The sequence below is a fragment of the Neofelis nebulosa genome, chromosome 2 (genome assembly GCF_028018385.1).
Source record: "Neofelis nebulosa isolate mNeoNeb1 chromosome 2, mNeoNeb1.pri, whole genome shotgun sequence".
Classification (NCBI taxonomy): Eukaryota; Metazoa; Chordata; class Mammalia; order Carnivora; family Felidae; genus Neofelis; species Neofelis nebulosa.
The window spans coordinates 910,955-930,225 of record NC_080783.1 but is presented as its reverse complement, the minus strand read 5'-3'; the positions used below and the strand labels follow the sequence as shown (position 1 = coordinate 930,225).

The 19,271-nt window shown below is 64.3% G+C and overlaps 1 protein-coding gene across 1 annotated transcript; it reads left to right on the top strand.

Moving 5' to 3' along the window:
* Nucleotides 1-7,349: 7,349 nt before the first annotated feature.
* Nucleotides 7,350-17,473, top strand: AGXT (alanine--glyoxylate aminotransferase). Its single transcript, XM_058698814.1, has 11 exons — nucleotides 7,350-7,705; nucleotides 7,805-7,997; nucleotides 9,196-9,260; nucleotides 9,895-9,995; nucleotides 11,005-11,075; nucleotides 12,543-12,627; nucleotides 13,550-13,645; nucleotides 14,295-14,364; nucleotides 15,579-15,674; nucleotides 16,410-16,538; nucleotides 17,118-17,473. The coding sequence occupies exons 1-11, from the start codon at nucleotides 7,475-7,477 to the stop codon at nucleotides 17,223-17,225; spliced, it is 1,245 nt and encodes a 414-aa protein (XP_058554797.1). The 5' UTR covers nucleotides 7,350-7,474; the 3' UTR covers nucleotides 17,226-17,473.
* The last annotated feature ends 1,798 nt before the right edge of the window (nucleotides 17,474-19,271 follow it).

Here is a 19,271-nt window from a genome sequence, read left to right as displayed (position 1 = left end):
GCAGCAGACTTTCTTCCAGGGGATTCAACGATTGGCTGAGTTCAGTTCTGTAAAATATAAGGACAGGACTACCAGCCACCCACCACCCGTGCTTCTAGAACACCCCGGAACCTACTTCCCACCTGGGCTTTTGGTTTCAACCCTTCCCAGATGGATGCAGCAGAAGAGGGGGGCCCGGTACCCCCCAGAACTCTCTGTGACCCGCGCTTTTGGCCAGGCAGTGAGAACAACTTCCTGTCAGGGGTCCCAACATCACCCCCACGTCTCCCCAGGCCTTGTCTGCAGCCTTCCTGCTTGCATCAGCGGTCACTGCCGCCGTGAGTCCCCACAGGCTCCGGCCACAGAAGGTCATTGTCTCTTTGCTCACACCCAGAGCACGGCCGGGCTCAAAATTCTTCTTTCAGGAAAGTGAGCATCCAACTACCACCTGGGACTGACGTGCACCCACGCAGACCTTCCGCCCAGCTTGCACCCGTGCCCGCAGACCCCCAGCCTCGCCTCTGCCCCACCTGCACCAATCCTCCTACGCGGCTTTCTCCAAACTCCCCGTGGGGCCTCAGTCTGGCCACTGGGTGTCGCTGTTTGCCGCGGGGCCAACGTGTGGTGTTCTCACCTCTGTCAGGTCCCCCAGTGGCTCCCTGGGCAAGGTGGGGTCCAAGCACAGGCTTTTGGAGTTGAATGACCTCTGACCCCAGACATGTCCACTGAGAAGCCTGGCCTCCTCGGGCTCCCTGCTGAAATGTAGATTCTCGGGCCTACCCCAGTCTTCCGGAACCAGAAAGTCTGGGCATTCTGATACTCATGTTTGGGACACTGTGCCCTCCGGACACAGGAGGTTGCCCGGGAAGAGGCACCTCCCTTTCCTGGCCGACTCTCGAAGCACTTTCCTTGCTGTGATCTGTGACGGTCGTACGTAAAGTCCGTGATTCCGTGGGGCTCTCGGGAGAAACCACGCGGGGCCTCCCTCTGTTCCTGACTGTGCCCTGCTCCACGGGCCTGGCCCACTCTGCACCCCGCCTTCACAGCCCTGGTTAACCTTTCCCCCTGTCAGATCTTGTCTCAGACGTGCTCCTGCCAGAAAGTTTCCCGGCCCGCCCGCTCCCACCCGGAGTGCGTGCGCTACCCTGGGTACTTCCCTGAGGCCGCAGGCCCTGCGCCATCCGGGCTCGCGCCCTGGAGCGGCATCTTGTTCAGAGTTGTTCATTCTCGTGTGGTTGACACACAGAAGGCACGTGAATGGTGCTAAATAAACAAAAATGTGTACCGATGACGCAAAATGCCAGAACCTCTCCCAGAATGTTTTCGGAAGAAGTGAGGCAGACGTCTGTCGCGTGGAGGACAGAAATGTGGGTCTGTTCACACGGTTGTGGGTGCTAAGGGAAAGCATTCAATTTCCCGAGGTTTAAAAAGTCAATTGCACATACTTGTTGGGGTCCCCAAGACCACCTGGCTCGGTGACTCACGGGGGCCCCCCCGAGACACAGCACAGGCCGTGCTCCCGGCTGGGATTCACAACACAGAAATGGTAGGGCGCGCAGGAAGGGAGAAGTCGGGGGGAGCAGGCCCGAGCTCCCGGGAGCCCTCCCTGTGCACTCACACAGGCCACCACCAGGTGCCTGTGAGAGACGCAGCGCCCGGGGTTTTAATCGGGGGCTGGGCACGGGGCCCCCTGGGCCTGGCGTAGATCCCGGATGCCCGGGCGGAAGCGGGTGCTCAGCTCGAACCACGCCGCACAGACCGCACAGACGTCAGGGGGCAGCGAGGTCCTCTTATCCATGAGTTCCAGCCGCGGGCCACCTGGCGGGCGGGCGTTCCCGAGGAGGGCAGCAGGGCCTGCTTGTCAACCCTTTCCTGGACGCGATGTGTGGGTGCCCTGGGTCTGCCATAACAGATGACCTCAAACGGGGAGGCTCAGACATGACAGTTTATTGTCTCTGTTCTGGAGGCCAGTGTAGGAGAGGTTCCTGCCCACGTACATCTTCCAGTGTCTCTGCTGCTGGCAGTCCGTGGCTTGTGGCCCCATCACTCCCATCTCTGCCTCCGTTGTCACATGGCCTCTTCTGTGTCTGTGCCCAAACTTCCCCCTCCTTGTGAGGACAGCAGCCATTAGATTGCGGTCCCCCCTACTCGAGTGTGGCCTCATCTTAACCTGATCACATCTGCAGTGACCCTGTTATAAGTCACATTCACCAGGACTAGCACATATATTTGGGGAGGACCCCATGCAATCTACGACAGCCAGAAACCACTGGGGTCTGTTTCCCTGGCACCAGGGCAGAATTTTCCAGCAGTGGGAGTGGCAACCTTGGTGCGGCATAGGGCAGTGGGGCCAGCCCCAGCGGCGTCCCCCGACTTTGGCCTGGATTCTGCTCATCTCAGACGGGAGACTGCTGCTGGGTCGTCCTGACGTAGGCATATCTCTCAGGCTCACGGAAGCCTTAAATCCCTAAAAGTCTGAGTCTCGGGGCCAGAGGAGTGTGATGGGGGCCCAGAGGCTCTGTAGTAACTGGCACCCTGGTCTCCCCTGGTCCCTGTGGCCCTTGGTGCCTTCCCTGACTTATGGATGAGGACACTGGACGAGGACACTGATCAGGCTGCAGGTGACTCCAGATACCTGCCCGGGCCCCCCACCTCCAGGGGAGAGGCCCGGCCCCTCCTCTCTGAGGCCCACCTTGAGCCTGTTCACAGCCCTGTGGTGGGGCCCCCAAGGGTCCTGAGGATGGGGCCAGGAGGCTTCTCTCTCTGAGAACCAGCAGTGGGTCCCCGGAGGGAACAGCTGGGCCCTACCCCCGCTCCCCCAACCTCACCCCAGCTCGGTGCAGCCTGCGGAACAGACGAATCCATGAAATTCTAACTCCTGAGCCCTTCCAGAACTTAGAGGCTGTGCCCATACCCCCGGGGCACCCCCATGCGCCCCCCCTCCTTACCCTGGAAGGGGTGCTTCACCCAGCACGCTCAGGCTGACCAGGGGCAGCACGGGAAGTGGGTGGTGTTTTGAGGGGAAATCAGGGAGGGCCCGGGGTCCAGGGTGGGCAGAGCATCAGAGCCTGTGTGCAGCCTCAGAGGCGCAGAGAGATGGGGGCGAGGGTGACCTGGGGAGCCGGCGCTCAGACAAGCGGGCGGCGGCGGGGACGCGGTGGGCTGCCCGGGAGAGGAGCCGCGGCCGCCGGATTTCCCGGCCTTGCCGGGCGCAGGGCTGAAGCCCGTGGGCCGTCCCCACGTCTCAGCGCTGCCACACGGGGCGGGGCTCCGGGGTCTGCCCTGCAGGTGCACGTCCTTCACTCTCGGACCCCTGTGTCCCGCACCCCAGGGCGCCCGGTGCCCCAGGGAGGCAGCTCAGCGGGGCGGCAGGGGGCACCGCCAACAGATGGGTCAAGACGGGCCTGTGGCGCCTCTTGCCACACAGCTAAGCCATCACCCAGGGACACAGTGTCTTCTCAGGGGCCTCTCAGTGGGGCAGGCTCTGTATGACACATACTGGGCAGAGACCCTCGGTCACGGCCTGGACACCTGAGGCTGGACACTGCCGCGCTGAAAGCCGCACTTCACAGCAGGCGGCCCCTGCTGGGGACAGTCCTGCCCCTCGGGCTGAGACGGAGGTTTCAGGCCAATCCCTGCCCCCTCCTGGGACCCAGCGCGCTGTTTGTGGGAAGGTGAGCACAGGGCCTCTAATGGCCTTCCCTGGCCTGGGGTGTCCCAGCAGGCTGGCTCTAGCCGTGGTTTGAGAAACAGCATCCCGGAGACGCCGGGCAGGAGCGGGCGGCCGGCAGAGGGGAGCGGGCCTGTGTGGCCCACAGACCAGGTCACCGTCCACCTCGAGAGCCGGGGGACAGACGGCACGTGCCGTGCCTTCCTCACGAAGCTCGGGGGCACGGTGGGCGGCAGACCCGTAGGCAAAAACAGTCACCTGCACTTTTCACATCCACTGTGGAAAAGCGGAGGTGAAAACACAGACTCTGTATCACGGCGTGGCAGGCGGCAGCCGAGGGGCCCACGGCCGAATGGAGATGCAAGACCGCCTGGGCCGATGGGGAGCTGGCCAGGGAGGACCACCCAGGCGCCGGGGGGAGGACTCCACGCCCCACCCAGGGCCCTGGCTGACCGGCACGCTCTCGGGGTGGGTGCTGTCCTTGGTCTTGGGTGCCTCGCTTGGTCTGGTGTCGAGCTGAGGTCGAGGCGCACCTGGCCAGGTGGCCCTTATCTCCAGGGCTCCGGAGGCAGAGGTCGGTTGCCTGGCCGGCTGCCGGTTGTCGTCACGGGCTCCCTCGGCTCCCAATGGGCTCTTGGCCTGAGGCGACGCCTCTCTGGATTGCAACAGCTCCCCCCTCCGCCCCCGTGTCGCTGACACAGAGTTCCTTCCTGTCTGGGAACAACACGCACGCCCCCCCCCCCCACCCCCACCCCCCGGCTTCCTGGCCTGTGCCCACCCACCCACCTGCCGGGACGAACCGGCCAGTCCTCCCAGGCCCAGGCTTCCCCCTCCCTCCCACGTGCCGCACCGCACAAAGCGGTGTCCTTCCCCGGGGTGGTGTGGGCCGGACCACGTGACCCGGCTGGCATGCGGCACACGGCTCGGTGGAAGGGTGTCCGGGGGACCCCACGCAGCTGAGATGACTCCCTGGACGGGAGGCTTGGCCACAGCCCAAGAGAAGAGCAAGCAGGGCTGAGCAAAGAAAGGGACAAGCATTCCAGGCAGAGGGAACAGCACGTGCCAAGGCACAGAGGCACGTGTTAGACTGGAGCGAAGGGGCGTGTGTGCCTGGAGGACACAGGGGGAGGTGGTGCAGCCCCCCAGCCGGGAGGGAAGGGGGCCCAGAGGAAGGGGTGCAGCCACCAAGGGAAAGAGCCAGGGCAGCCACTGAGCCGAGGGTGCCCGGCCCCGGGGAGGGCATGCTGTCCTTGTTCTTAGCGGGCGGAAAGGCTCACGGTGCGGTGCGGTGTGTCCTGTCTGACCAGCTCAGGGCAGAGGAAGGGTTCACCAGGGCCCGGCCGGGCTGACACGGCACCTTGGCTCCCCGGGGCCCAGGGCTACGCGGGCTCACCAGGCTGTGGTGGGGCAGGTGCCATGGTGGGGCAGGACCTGAGGATGCCGGCTCCGTTAGGGGGTCTGCACACGTCCTCCTGACGCGGGCCTCCAGCTGGGTAGACCCCCCACCTTTGTCCTTCAGCCCCTGCGGTTCCCCCTGGGTCCTCACTGCCCTCCTGGCCCTGGGACTGGCACCCTTCCCCATTCTCGAGGCCCCCAGTGCCTCCCACTCGACTTTGACCTTCTCCTGGCAGCCCCCTGGGGTTCTCCCCTCTTCTAGTCCCAGCACCCGGGACTCCTCTAGTCCCCACTCCTCCCCTGCCTATTGGGGCTTCTGCTTTTCCTCTTGCTGATACTACTTCAGCTGCAGCAGACAGACGGGTCCTGGTCGAGAGTGAGTGCCCTGGGAGACGGGAAGGAGGGGAGGGAGGGGAGGGAGGGAGGGGGGAGGGAGAGGAGGGGAGGGAGGGGAGGGAAGGGAGGGGGGAGAGAAGGAGGGAGAGAGAGAAGCAGGCAAGGGGGAGGGAGGGGAGGGAAGGAAAGAGGGAGGGAGTAGAGGGAGGGAGGGAGAGAGAGAGGGAGGGGAAGGAGGAAAGGAAGGAGGGAGGGAGGGGAAGGAGGGAAGGGGAGGGAGGGAAGGAGGGAAGGGGAGAGGGAGGGGAGGGAGGGAAGGAGGGCAGGGGGGAGGGAGGAGGGAAGGAGTGAAGGAAAGAGGGAAGGAAGGAAGGAAGGGGAAGAAGGAGAGGGAGAGGAGAGGAGGGGAGGGGGAGGGAAAGGAAGGGAGGGGAGGGGAGCGGGAGGAAATAAGGAGGGAAGGAATGGAAGGAGGAAAAGAGGGAAGGAAGGAAGGAAGGAAGGAAGGAAGCGAAGGAGAGGGAGAGGAGAGGAGGGGAGGGGGAGGAAAGGGAGAGGAGGGGAGGGGAGGGGAGGGGAGGGGGGCGGGAGGAAAGAAGGAGGGAAGGAATGGAAGGAGGAAAAGAGGAAAGGAAGGAAGGAAGGAAGGGAGGAAGGAGGAAGCGAAGGAGAGGGAGAGGAGAGGAGGGGAGGGGGAGGAAAGGGAGGGGAGGGGAGGGGGAGGGGAGGGCCCACTGAGCTGGAGAAGTCCAGGCCAACTGTCAAGGCGGGCATGCCCCGGGCCAGCTGGGACCGCAGCTTCCCTGGGGCCGCCCGGGCTGCTCTCTGCCCAGGGCATGGAGCCTGCTCCTGCGCCTGCTTCCTCTCCCGTCGGATGGACAGACCACCACCACTTCCGAAGGCTGTGCAGGTTCCCGGGTGCTCAGGCCCAGCCTGGCTCAGGCTCTCTGGGTCCCCGGGGCTCCCAGGATGCCAGACAAACCCAGACCCATCCACGAGAGCTGAAGGAAGGGACTTTGCTGGGCTGGGGATCGAGCGGGCACGGGGAGGTCGCGTGCCCGGCCCCAGGGGGAGGGTGCCGCTCCCTCGGTCGCTGTGAAGTCTCCTGCGGAAGCCCCGATGCTTCCCCGTCCCCCGGCGACCGAGGCCCACGGCGTCAGAGCCCTAAACACGGCAGGAATCCACGTGCTCCCACCAGGCCCCGCCGAGAACTATGCGGGGCATGGGTGCTGCTCAGGGAGCACCAGGTCGGGCTCCGGCCTTTCCTGGCTTCCCAGGGCACCTGGGGCTCCACTGCACGGGTGCCTCTGGCCCGGCTGGCCTGGCTCCCTTTCCTGCAAGTAGTCGAGCGTTGCATTTATTCCAACCACCTGTCGACTTAGCAAGCGGAGGACTCCCAGACAGATGTGCCCTTGGGTACGTGAGTGAACACCAAACGTCAGGGCCGTCGGGAGTGGAGAGGCCGAGGAGACCCTTATTTCTAAAAGGATCAGGAATGGCTGTGCCCTCATTGGGTGTATGTGCGTGTGCGTGTGTGTGTGAGACAGAGAGAGAGTGTGTGTCTATACAGACGGGGCATATATATTTTCCAAATTAAGCCTTTCCCTTAGGTCAGCAAACTGTGGTCCCTGGGCCAAATCTGGCCCACGATTCGTATTTGTAAATAAAGTTTTATTGGCACACAGCAACACCACTCTAGCCACTTTTGCACGGCCACAGCAGGACTGAGTGGCCGCAACACAGCCTGGAAGTCCTGCCAAGTCTGAAATATCCGCTCTCTGGTCCTTTAAGAAAAACTCGGGGGACCCCTGAGCCCAGCAGGATGCACTTGGCTGGGGCCAGGCATCCGACCGCTGAGGAGCTGGGAGGGGCCGGAGGGCAGAGGGCAGCTTGCCAAACTCTGTTTTTCATTGACCGGACCCTGAAGGATCCTCCCCCGACCGAGGGTTCAACACCCTGGCTGTCAGGCCCTGACATGCAGGAGAAGTGTCGATAAGGGGTCAGGTAACAGCGACAAACGACGAAAGGCAGAGACGGTGCAGCGGGGGAGCCCATCGACCGGCCTCCGGACACCGGCTCGAGGCCAGCTGGGAAATGTTCCGAGCGCTGGCCAGGGCCAGTGCGACCCTGGGGCCCCAGGTGGCCGGTTGGGCACGGACCATGGCCACCCACCAGCTGCTGGTGGCCCCTCCGGAGGCCCTGCTCAGGCCCCTGTTCATCCCTAACCGGCTGCTGCTGGGGCCGGGCCCTTCTAACCTGGCTCCGCGTGTCCTGGTGGCCGGGGGACAGCAGATGATTGGGCACATGCACAAAGAGATGTTCCAGGTAGGCCACGTAGGTGGTGGCAGTGGGTGTCCTGAGTGTCCTCCTCAGGGGGGAGAGGGCAGAGGCGTAGGGTCTGACCTGCGTGCCCTCGGCCCCCAGATAATGGACGATATCAAGCAAGGCATCCAGTACGTGTTCCAGACCAAGAACCCCCTCACCCTGGCCATCAGTGGCTCGGGGCACTGCGCCCTGGAGGCCGCCCTGTTCAACATCTTGGAGCCAGGGGACCCCTTCCTGGTCGGGGTCAATGGCATCTGGGGGCAGCGGGCTGCGGACATCGGGGAGCGCATCGGTAAGAGACGGGGCAGAGGGCGGGGTGTGGGCCCTCGAGCCATCCTTCCCCAAGGCCTCCCACCTGCCTCCCGCCCGGCAGACCCACCCCACACGCCCCAGGCGCCAACCGTGGCCCCTCCGCGGGTAAGTGCTCGTCCCCTTCACGTACCCACCCCCGCCAGGCCCGCTGCTGCCTCCTCCGAGCGGGCGCTGGGGTGCCCGAGAGACCCCCGTCTCCCAGTCGCCCAGAGCTTGAGGACAGCTGTTTCCAGAGCATGTGGGCAAGCCTCAGGTTTCCGCCCAAACCCGAGACAGCCCCCGCAGCTCCCCAGGGTCCCCGGGCTTCACCTCTGCTCTGTGACAGGACAGGGTTCTGGAGGCTGACACCCCCGCCCAGGGTCTCAGGAACAGCCGCCTCTCAGGAGCGGCCAGGTAAACAGAGGCACCGACGAGGTGTTCACTTCCAGAGTAAAACTTTCTGAAGAGAGACCGAAATCAAGAGCTGGAGTGTGCAGCGGGTTTAATGATTGATCGTGGCCTTTGGAAACATCCTGCACGGTCAGCTCCACACATGGCCGCATTCGGTCCTGGTTAATGGACAGCCCCCCACCCCTCACCCGTCCCCTTCGGTTCACACGACGGTTTTCAAGGGGAGGCGGCGTCGGGCAGAGGCCAGGGCCTCTAGTGGACCTCACAGGCTCCCCCGTTCCAGAGGCCCTGCCTGACCCCTGCGCACCCCGGGCGAGACCCTTCTTGGCCCCCACCTGCACCCCCGCCTTGGGCTCCCCCCTGAGGCTTGGTGGTCCCACGGCCTCCTTCCTTCTACACCGACTTTGGAGCCGCTGTGCAGGGGGGCGCAGGGGCCCGAGAGGGAGAGCGGGACGAAGGCCTGCCTCCCAGAGCCTCACTCGTCCATCCATTGCTCCATCAGCCCATCACTGCATGCTGCTGAGGCGCGGCCCACCCACCAGGCCTTGTACAAATGCTTGTCTACTGGCCGAGGGAGGAGCCCGGCTGGGCTCAGGGAGGTTAGCCCGAGGCGGGGGCAAAGGAGCTGAGCCTGGTCGCTCTCATCCCACGCACCCCCGGAGCCTCAGCTCCCTGAGAACACCCCACTTCCTCTTCCCTGCGGCCGCGGGCCGGGGCGGTCAGCACAGACCCCCGGTCTCCACACTGGGGTGGAGGGTGCTTACCTCTCACGCTGCCCCCGCCCCCAGGAGCCCGAGTGCACCCAATGATCAAGGACCCTGGAAACCACTACACTCTGCAAGAGTTGGAAGAGGTAGGGTGGGGCACATTGGCCCCAGGGAGGGGAGGAGGCCGGCTGGCCGAGGGGGCTCGGGCTGGGAGACTGGGGCTGACCCTCAGCTCTCCCCGGAGCAGGTGACTGTGCACAGGAGGATCGTTCCAGTACTTAGGGGCTGGTGGGAAGCCTGATAGGAAGGCTGCCTGGCAGGGAAACTGAGTCAGGAGCCCGGTTCTGTGGGCTGGGTGAGAGGGGCTGAAGGCAGGAGGTGGGAGCAGGATGCCCTGACACTCAGGATGCCAGCCCTCCCCGTCGGGAAAGGTCCGTCCCAACCAGCCAAGACCCTGGGGACTCAGCTGACCTCACCGGGCCCCAACAGGACAAGGCAGGAGGAGGCTGGGCCCATTCCAGCTCTGTCTCGGGGGGGAAAGTCCTTCTCCTCCCAGAACCAGCCCACCTCCCAGAGCCCAGACGCGGGCTCAGCACCTGAGGCCCATCGAGTTTCCGCCGCCCAGATCTGTCCCATCCACGGGGAGGAAAGGAGTGTTAGGGGGGCAGATCCTGCCCTGCCCTCGCCAGGGAAAGTCCTTCTGGGAGGAGCTGGGGGGTCCACGGGGAGGCGCCCACCCCCTCTGGCTGTGCCCACAGCTGGCACATCCATCCCACTCAGGCCCTGGCCCAGCACAAGCCGGTGCTGCTGTTCCTGACCCAGGGGGAGTCCTCCAGTGGCGTTCTGCAGCCCCTCGACGGCTACGGGGAGCTCTGCCACAGGTGAGCCTGGCCCAGGGGGCAGTGCCGGGGGGTGGAGTCAAGCACATCTCAGAGTCCGGCTAGGTGTGGGGGTGCAGGCAGGCCCCTCCGGGCCAGGGGGCAGCAGGGGAGACCCGGCTTCCCCCATCTCCGTCACGCACAGTGAGATGCAGTTGGTCCCGGCGTCCTCCTCGCTCCGCACTGAGTCTGGGTGGGCTCCACCCAGTTGAGGGCAGGACCAGGTGCTCCCACCTCCACTACCCTCCTCCAGCCTCCCCACCGTGGCAAGGGGCGGGCCGGACCTCGGGTGTAGTCGAGTGGGATTCAGCTCTGGAGAGCTGACCGCAGGATGGGAGGAGGGAGCTCTCCGCAGCCAGGCAGGCTCACCCTGCCAGGACAGCCCGTCCCCCGGGGTCTTGTCCAGTAAACCAAGCCTGGGCTGGGACCCTCAGGACATCCCCCTGTCCCCTCCATGCCCAGCGTGGGATACTCTTTATGCTTCAAAAGAATTTTTTAAGTCATCTCGGTGCCCAACATGGGACTCAAACGCATGACCCTGAGATTAAGAGCCACACGTTCTACTGTCTGGGCCAGCCAGGCGGCCCCATGCCTCTCTCGTTTCCTAAGAGAGTGTGGAGGTGGAAGAGAGTCAAAGTTTCCAGCTCAGCTGTTTCTGGACTCTGTCCCCTCTGGGCTCTGGATACACGGCCAGCATGCTGTTGCCAGAGGGACCAGTCCCTGAGCCCTGGGCCCCACGCGGGCCTGTGGGCCTGAGTGCACAGAGCCCCAGCCGCCCCCAGGACCACACGCCGCCGGGGCGGGCCCTCGCGACTCCCAGACCCCCAGGACGGACTCTGTGTGGGAACCAGGGTGGGCCGAGGGGCGGGTGTCAACGCCCGTCCACAGCAGGTCTCAACCTCCAGGAGGAGGCGCCCTGGGGGAGGCCAAAATTCCTCCACGCTTCCATGCGGGCTTTCACGGCCCCTCCAGGAAGCCTCTCCTGCCTCACTGTCCTGCCCTGTGCCCCCAGGTACAACTGCCTGCTCCTGGTGGACTCGGTGGCATCCCTGTGCGGGACCCCCATCTACATGGACCAGCAAGGTAAGGCGTGTCCCCTGCACCTGGCCACCCTCCCCACCACTGCCCAGAGGGTGCAGAGGGCCCTGGGGGGGAAGACTCCTGAGGCAGTGCCTGCAAGCCCGCGGGCAGCGCACCCGTCGGATTAGGACCCCAGGGGACGCTCGTCTCCTCGCCGAGGCAGGACCTGCCCATGGACTGGTCAATACCCCAGCGTCTCTGCGGCTCCATTGCGGGGAACAGGCGGAGAAGCTCCTCCAGCGTCTGGAGACGCACTCAGAGCCCCTCAGGGCTGGGGGGGAGAAGTGTCAGGGCCCCTGTCAGTCAGGTCGGGCCTCAGGGTCCCCACCGGCCTGTCACACACAACGAGCACTGTTTCCAGGGTCGCCTTGCTGGCCAGCCTGGAGAAGCCTTCCGGGCCCAGCGTTTCCTCCCAGAAGAAAATCCCCATCCACAGGGGGTGGGGCCTGGCCACAGCCACCCCTCCCCCACTCCATCGGGCAAGCTTCTTCCAGAATCTTTTCTTACCAGGGCGCTCTGGGCCGTCAAAGGGGAAATTTCTGGGCTGACCCTCAGAGCCTTGCTCCAAAAGGAAGGGCTCGGGGAGGGGACAGGGCTGTCCCCGGAATGCCCACACTGCGCCTCCCGGGCTGGCGGTCCCCGTGGTGCCAGGGAGGAGGCTCCAGCCCAGATCCCAGCTGACAGTGCAGCCCCGAGAAGCCAGGGTTGGAACCCGGGACGCCCTCTGCACCGTCCCTGTCCCTGCCTCCCCGTCCTCAGTGGAGGGTGTGGACCTCAGGGAAGTGTCGGCGAACGCCGCTCGGGGCGTTCGAGGCCTTTACCCGTCAGTTTCAGTTCGCAGGATTGAATTTACGTGAATAGGCCAGGCTCACCCTTTTCCTGTCAGCAGGCCTCTGGGCTCCTTCTGGGTTTACCCTTTCAGGAGCAAACTGCAGAGGGCGCTCCTGCACAGACAAGGCTGCTTGGGACGTGTGCACACAGCTCCCTCAGGCCCCGGCTGCAGGGCCTGCAAGGCAGTAGATGTGAACCCTGTGCTTTGCCGAGACCCTTCACAGCCACCTAGAGCGTAAATCTCAGGTGGTGACCTCGTCGGTTTTCGCGACAGTTCAGCGGCCGCCTGATGTGGCAAGAACACCTGTTTCGTCCTGTGTTCTGCCACACGCTCGCTCACAACACTGACGCCACGCGTGGGTTCCTCCTCCCGAGCCGACCGTAGGCGGGTGGCCTGCAATTTCACTCCATCTACGTGGAGAGGGCGTCACGTCGCATAGGTCAGGGTCTCACTCCTACAAGACCATCCAGCCTGCTTCACACAGCACTTGTCCTTCAGGTCCCCAGGTTGCCCAAAACTTCTGTTCGACTTGCTGGGGTCTGGTCTGGGTGGGCACTCTCCCCACCCCCTCACCCCCGCGATGATCCCACCCGGGGCGGAGCTTGGCCCCCAGGAGCACACGCCCCTCCTCTCCACAGGCATTGACGTTTTGTACTCTGGCTCCCAGAAGGTCCTGAACTCGCCTCCAGGGACCTCGCTCATCTCCTTCAGTGACAAGGCCAAGTGGGTGACTCCTGGGCCCCTGACCTAAGGTGGATGTGCAGTGAGGCCGGAAGGCCCCTGAAGCGGGAGGTCAGAGCAAGAGAGGGAGGGCTCAGGGGCTGTGCTCAGAGACACCTCTGGACTGTCCACCACCCACCCTGGACAGGTGCCCACCCTGGACAGATGTGCCCAAGCTCTGAGTTCATAGGGCGGGGGGTAGCCAGGGCACGGTGAGGTCCCGGTGTGAGGCTGGTGGCCTGGCCAGTCTGGCCTCCAGAAGATTCTCCTCTTGGAGCCTGGGCTTGTGTGTGAGGGTGCAGGGCCTGGCATTCTGGAAGTTCCCCAGCCTCAAGCCAAGGACTGGGGGTCCAGTGCCTGTCTCCCATGCCTCCACCCTTGGCTCAGCGCCCAGGAGCTGACGCACGAGCTGCTCGACAGGGCGGGTGTGGACCACCTTTGTCCAGCAGACCCGGTGCCCCCGGTCCCCAGTGTCCAGCCCCTGAGCCAGGCCAGGCCGGGATGGGGGAGGACCCAGGGATGCGGCACCGAGACAGTCTCGGATGGGGTCAAGGGTCGTCTGTGGTCGTGGGAAGTCTGACTGCCTGCGGGAAGGTCCAGGAAGCGGCTGGTGGTCTGAGTATGGAGCTCGGGTAGAGGCCCTGTCTGTCACGCCCGTCTGGAGAACAGGTGTATTTAAAGCTTCAAGATCGGCTGCATTCCTGGGGCCTGGGAGGAGAGGAGCCGAGGTCCCCAACCATGCCTGGCCCCCCGAGGTGCAGCGGCTGGGAAGACACACACCCTACCTGGGCCTGAGCACAAACACAGGGGTCCTGGGGGCACCTGCCCCTCTGGCTCGCTTCCCCGGAGCAGGCTAGCCTGACGAGACCACCCCCAGGCGCTCCAGCCAGACAGGCGGGCACTCACACTGCTCCTTCCTTCCCAGAAATAAGATTTACACTCGGAAGACGAAGCCCGTCTCCTTCTACCTGGACATGAAGTGGCTGGCCAACATCTGGGGCTGTGACGGCAAGCCCAGGATGTGAGGACCGCAGGGCCGGGGCCAGGGCCATATCTGGTGGCAGGGCGTGGGGGTGACCTCTCTCTACACCCAGCTTCTCGTCAGCTTTACACCCTGGGTTCGGGGCCCACGCCCCAGCTGTAGCCGCAGGACTCACCAGAGTCAGGCCATCGATGCCCCCACTCGGTTCCCCCACCCCTCCCTGGCCTGGGAGCTCAGGTCCAGCAGCAGAGCCCCTACCACCCTTGCCCCGGGCCCTGTCCTCCCAGACCCAGGGAACCTCTGGACGCTCTGGGCCTGGCCCTGCGACACCTTCCCATTCCTGGGCCTCGGCTTACCCACCTCTCAAAAAGAGGGGCTCAGCCAGGGGCTCCTTGTGAAGTCGCTTTCGCTGTAACCCACACAGGGATTGGGGGACCAGGAAGTGTGCCCTACTCAGTGGGCACAGCAGCTTCTAGGGAAGGACAGGCTGGGTGGGGAGCCAGCCCTAGGAGATCGGGCCGGTGTCCCTGCCCTGAGCCTCGCTCTCCCCAGCCCTAGCTGCCTCTCCAGCTGAGTCCGTACCCCCAAGCCAGACAGCAGCCCCCTGGGAAGTGGCTAGACCTGTTGTCAGGGGGCCTGGCCACCCCCCACCCGGTGACACTGGACCAAGTCCCCTCCTGTCTTCCAGATACCATCACACAACCCCTGTCATCAGCCTGTACAGCCTGAGAGAGAGTCTGGCCCTCATAGCGGAACAGGTGAGGGAAGTGGGGCAGAGAGCCGCGTGGAGCAGGGACTCGGCGGGTGCAGGACCCCTAGGGAAGCATTCTCAGCTCCCTGGAGTCCCCGTGCCGAGGCTGGTGGCCTCCCAGAGGCCCCTTCTCCTGACTCCCTCAAGCCCTTCTGAGGACACAGATGGGAGGGATTCTAAGTGCCGGGCGGTCTCCCGGGTGGGTCTGGCCTGCATCGAAGGAAGAATGGGTCCACGGAGCAGCAGAGAGAGGGGCTGTGGCAGCAGAGGATGGGCTGCGTGCAGGAGGAGAGGGGTGGGAGGGCCGGCTGCGGGCAGAGGGGTTCTGGGGGGGGACAGAGCACTTTCCCGCAGCCCCCTCCAGCTCCCGGGGTGGGGCAGGGGCCAAGCGGGGACACGTGGGTGTGACCAGGAGAGTGTCTTTGTCCGGTGCAGTGACCACACTCTCGGGGCACAGAGTGTGTGGGCCCTGCGGGACAGAGGACAGGCGTGTGGGCCCTGCGGGACAGAGGACAGGAGACACTGCCCCCAGCATAGCTGGGGTCATCCCGGTGTCTCCCGGGAAGCCTGCAGCCAGCAGCCCAGAGGCGGGAAGAGCGCCATGAGTGGCCGGCCTCCCCAGGAGGCTGCATGCTGTGTGGGCCTTGTGTGCCCTTCCGTGCCTGCTCATGGAGCCGGCACCCCAGGGCCCGGCCAGCAGGAGCTGAGGAGTCCCGTGATCTGGGGGGGGGGGGGGGGGGTCACTGGCACCCAGGCTGGCCGTGCACCATGGGGGCGTGTGGCTGAGAGGGGTGAGGACAGCGGATTGTGGGGTCCATGCACGGGGAAGATGGGAGACAGGACAGCATAGGACTCAGAAGCCCCTTTCTCTCCCCTGGCCAGCGTCCCACCTGCAGCAAGGTGATCCCACCTCACACCCTCCGGGAGCCACAAGGCTCCAACCCCGCGGCTGGGCCCCCCACTTGCTCCCCCAGGCCCAGACTATTTCCACTGCCCCGAGGTGGCTCCAGGTCTGGCCCCTGGGGCAGAACCGGGGCCCCGAATCTGGGGACTCAGGGGTCTCTATGGGGATCAGAGTCCAGGCTAGGAGAGGAGCCCCTCCGTAGTCTGAAGCTGCCCCCCACTATGGATGAGACACAGTTTCCCCTCTCTCGCCACCGAAGGAGGGACCCCACCCTGCCCTGCCCTGCCCTGCCCACTGGGTGTCCTCTCCCCTTCCAGGGCCTGGAGAATAGCTGGCGGCAGCACCGGGAGGTCACGGCATACCTGCATGGGCGCCTGCAGGGGCTAGGCCTGCAGCTCTTTGTGAAGGATCCAGTAAGGAGGGCAGAGGGCAGGGGGCAGGGGGCAGGGACAGTGGGGGACGGGGGTAGGGGGCAGAGGGCGGGGAGCAGGGGGTGGGTGGCAGGGAGCAGGAGGTGGGGGACAAGGGGTGGGGGGCAGGGGGCAGGTGGAAGGGGGTGGGGACAGGGGGTGGAGGGGCAGGGGGTGGGGGATAGGGGGCAGGGGGGTGGAAGGCAGAGAGCAGAGGGCAGGGGGCAGGGGGTGGGGACAGAGAGCAGAGGGCAGGGGCAGGGTAGAGAGGGGAGAGGCAGAGGGTGTGGGGGAGGGGAGAGCTCCTACCCTGCCCCCTCTGAATGGACACAGACTCCTGCGGTCACCTGGGTGGTCATTTTTACGGTCACAGTGGCCTGGCCTCTGATCTTAGGATGCTTAGCTCAGTGACCCCACTCTCCCCGACAGCCTCCCCGCCTAAAGTAATGATGGGCGATCTCTGAGCCGGAAGACGCCCATGGCCACCGGAGCCCCGAGAGTCCAGCCAGGCGGGGGTGGAGGGCGGAGGGTCCGCTCGACTAGCCAGCCAGTCCAGGTTTCAGTAGGAAACAGAAGAGATGGTGACCCCCGTGTCTTTGGGCCCCTTCTCCCTCCCTCCGTGCCCTCCCGCATCTCCGCCCTCCCCTCTGGGGCCTGAGACCAGGGCTGCCCGGGCCAGGTCAGGTGGTGCTGGCCGTAGGCTGTCGTGGAGGAGGCTGAGTTGGGCCTGTCCCGCAGGCGCTCCGGCTGCCCACTGTCACCGCGGTGGCCGTGCCCGCTGGCTACGACTGGAGGGACATCGTCAACTATGTCATGGACCATTTTGACATCGAGATCACCGGCGGCCTTGGGCCCTCGATGGGGAAGGTAAGGGGCCCGCTGTTGCTCTGAGTGGCCAGGGGTGAGGGCTGGCCACGCCTGCCGCGGAAGTTACATTCTCCACCCCCACATGGAGTGCCGCATGCGCCAGGCCCAGGCCGAGGTCGGCGGTCATCGGTTCCCCGGGACGGCAGGGGCACCCACCCGGGAACATCCTTCTCTGAACCCCAGGGGTTTTGCAGGGGGGAGCTGGGCGAATGAATTCTCCTGCCCCCTTTCGCCCCAGCCTGGTGAGGTTGTGGGGTGTGGCCCCTCCGATTCCACCCAGAATGTCCTTCCCTCCGAGCGGGCAGACCAGGCTGAAGGCGCCAGGCCTGGGTCTGGCTGTGCCCGCTGAGTGGGGGATTCTGAGAGACCTGTAACTGACCGTCATCCTGACCTTCCTTCTGGAGCTCTGTGCGTGCAGAGGGAAGAGAGCCACCCCTGCCTGGGTCTGGGAGGGAGGGGGGCTCCCTGTATAACTGGGGGAAGCTCTCGGTGCTGGGGTGGGGGGGGGGACCTGGCTCTGCCTAGACCTCACTCAGGGTGGGGCTCACATCTGCCCCGGACCCTCCCCCACCCCTGCAGGTGCTTCGCATCGGCCTGCTGGGCTGCAACGCCACCCGGGAGAACGTGGACCGAGTGATCCAGGCCCTACAGGAGGCTCTGCAGCGCTGCTCCCGAAACAAGCTGTGACCTGGCTGCCTGTGTCCCGCCCTCCCGGAGGGGCCGGCCGGAGGCACCAGGAGCAAACAGACTCTGCAGTCGGTCAGGGCCCCTGGGGGGCAGGAAGGCTGCCGTCCCGGCCCCAGGAAGTCCTTCTCCTTTCGAGTGGCACCTCCTGGAAGCAGACCACGTGGGCTCGGGACCCAGGCACCTCCCAGACGGGCTGCAACCCCCACGGGCCCCTGGCCAGTGGACACTCAATAAAGAATCGTCGGTCATCTGTCCTCACTGTGTGTAGGGTGGGCGGGGGAGAGTCTGGCCCCTGGCTGCGCCCTCATGGGGGTTGCTTGGGGGCAGTTCCTTGCCTAGGGCCTCCCCGGGGCTGGAGAACAGTGTGTAGGGGCCCTGTCACCATGCATCCTACCCCAGATCTCGCACCTGCAAGATAACCGCACCCCCTGCACCGCCAGGGCAACCCCCATGACCCACAGGGCTTATTACTCGTGACTTGTGACCAGAGTCACAGAGATCAAGGCACCAACATGCCCGGAGCACACAGCCAGGACTTGACCTGGGAAGACTGAAGGTCACGGTGTAGGCACACGGGCCTCCACATGTGCTGAGAGTCTGGGGGCCTCAGATGCATATCCGAGCGTGGCCTCTGCACCCCGGCCTCTCCCCGTTCTTGGCTTGACCCCCTCTGGCCCTCTGGCCCTTAACTGCCCCCTTACTTGGGGTTTCTGCCCAGGCGCCCTTAGCTTCTCCTAAGACTTCCGGAACACGCAGCCTCGGCTCTACTCGATCACAGCTGCACCCGTGCCTCCACATCCTCACGGGTCCTAAGAGCCCCCGGAGGAGGGCCTCAAGCAGAGGTGGACACCCACAGCCCGTGACCTTGTGTAGGGCAGGGGTCGGCCTGGCTCGGCCCCCGTCACTCACCCAGGTGCCGGCCGGCACGGCTGAGTGCGCTGGGGTCGTGGGGGACGTCTGGAGACCGCTGGGGTCACAGGGATGACCGGAGGCCGTCCGCCCCGTGAGCTCACGGACACCAGGAGAGACGCACACGGGAGCTGAGGGGGCCGAGGGTCTGAATCCGGAAGTGGAAGGTGGGTAGAGGGAGGCTCTTCCAGAGAAGGCTGGACAGGGCCGTGCGGGCCACCTTGGAGACGTGGCCTTTGTGCCGACGGCAGCCCTGTCCAGATTGGGTTTTTCCCTGCAGCGGACATGGGGATGAGAAAGGAATCCCCATCCGGTGGCAGGTGCCCTGTGCCCCCAGCCAGTCAGTGCCCCCACCGGACTGTCAGCACAGACCAGCTTTGTAGGTGTTTGCGTGACATATTCCCTATTGTGTCTGCTGCTTCCATTTAACACTCTTGATGGTCACGCGTGTTGCCGTGGGGACGTGGGGACGCTGTCTTCCTTGCTGGTGCTTTTCCCTTGTACGGATAGATCACAATCTGTTTATCATCTGCTGTGAAGGGACGTTCCCGTTGGGGACTATTACGAATAAGGCTGTGACAGACTTTCCTACACGTGGCCTTGCGCAGACACACGTGTTCACTGCTCTTGGGAAAATAACTACGAGGGAATCGTGGGGTCCCACTGTAACCTTTAGCTTTATAAGATGCCACAAAACTCTCTGAAGTGCTCCTAACATTTTACGTCCTCACCAGAAGCATCCAAGAGTCCCAGTCCCTCCACAGCCTCACCGACGTCTGGTGTTGTCTTCTTGTCTAGTGGGTGTGACAGTCCACGTGATTTGGTTTTAATTTGCCTTTCGCCGATAACCGATGATATCGAGCATCTTTTCACATGCAGACTGGCCACGTGTGAGTCTTCTTGTGAGACTTGTCGGCTCAAGCATTTGTTCCTATTCCTTGATTGTGCTCTTTTTTATTGACCATATTGACCATATTTTTATTGACCATAAATTGGTCGTTATTTTATAGATTCGGGATACTGCCGGAAGAGTGGTGAGCCTTTTCTCCTTCCCCGCAGCTTACCATTTCATTTTCTTAATCGTGTCTTCCGAAGGGCAGGTCTTTTCCTTTGGTGAGCTCCTGCGGCTTCTCTCGT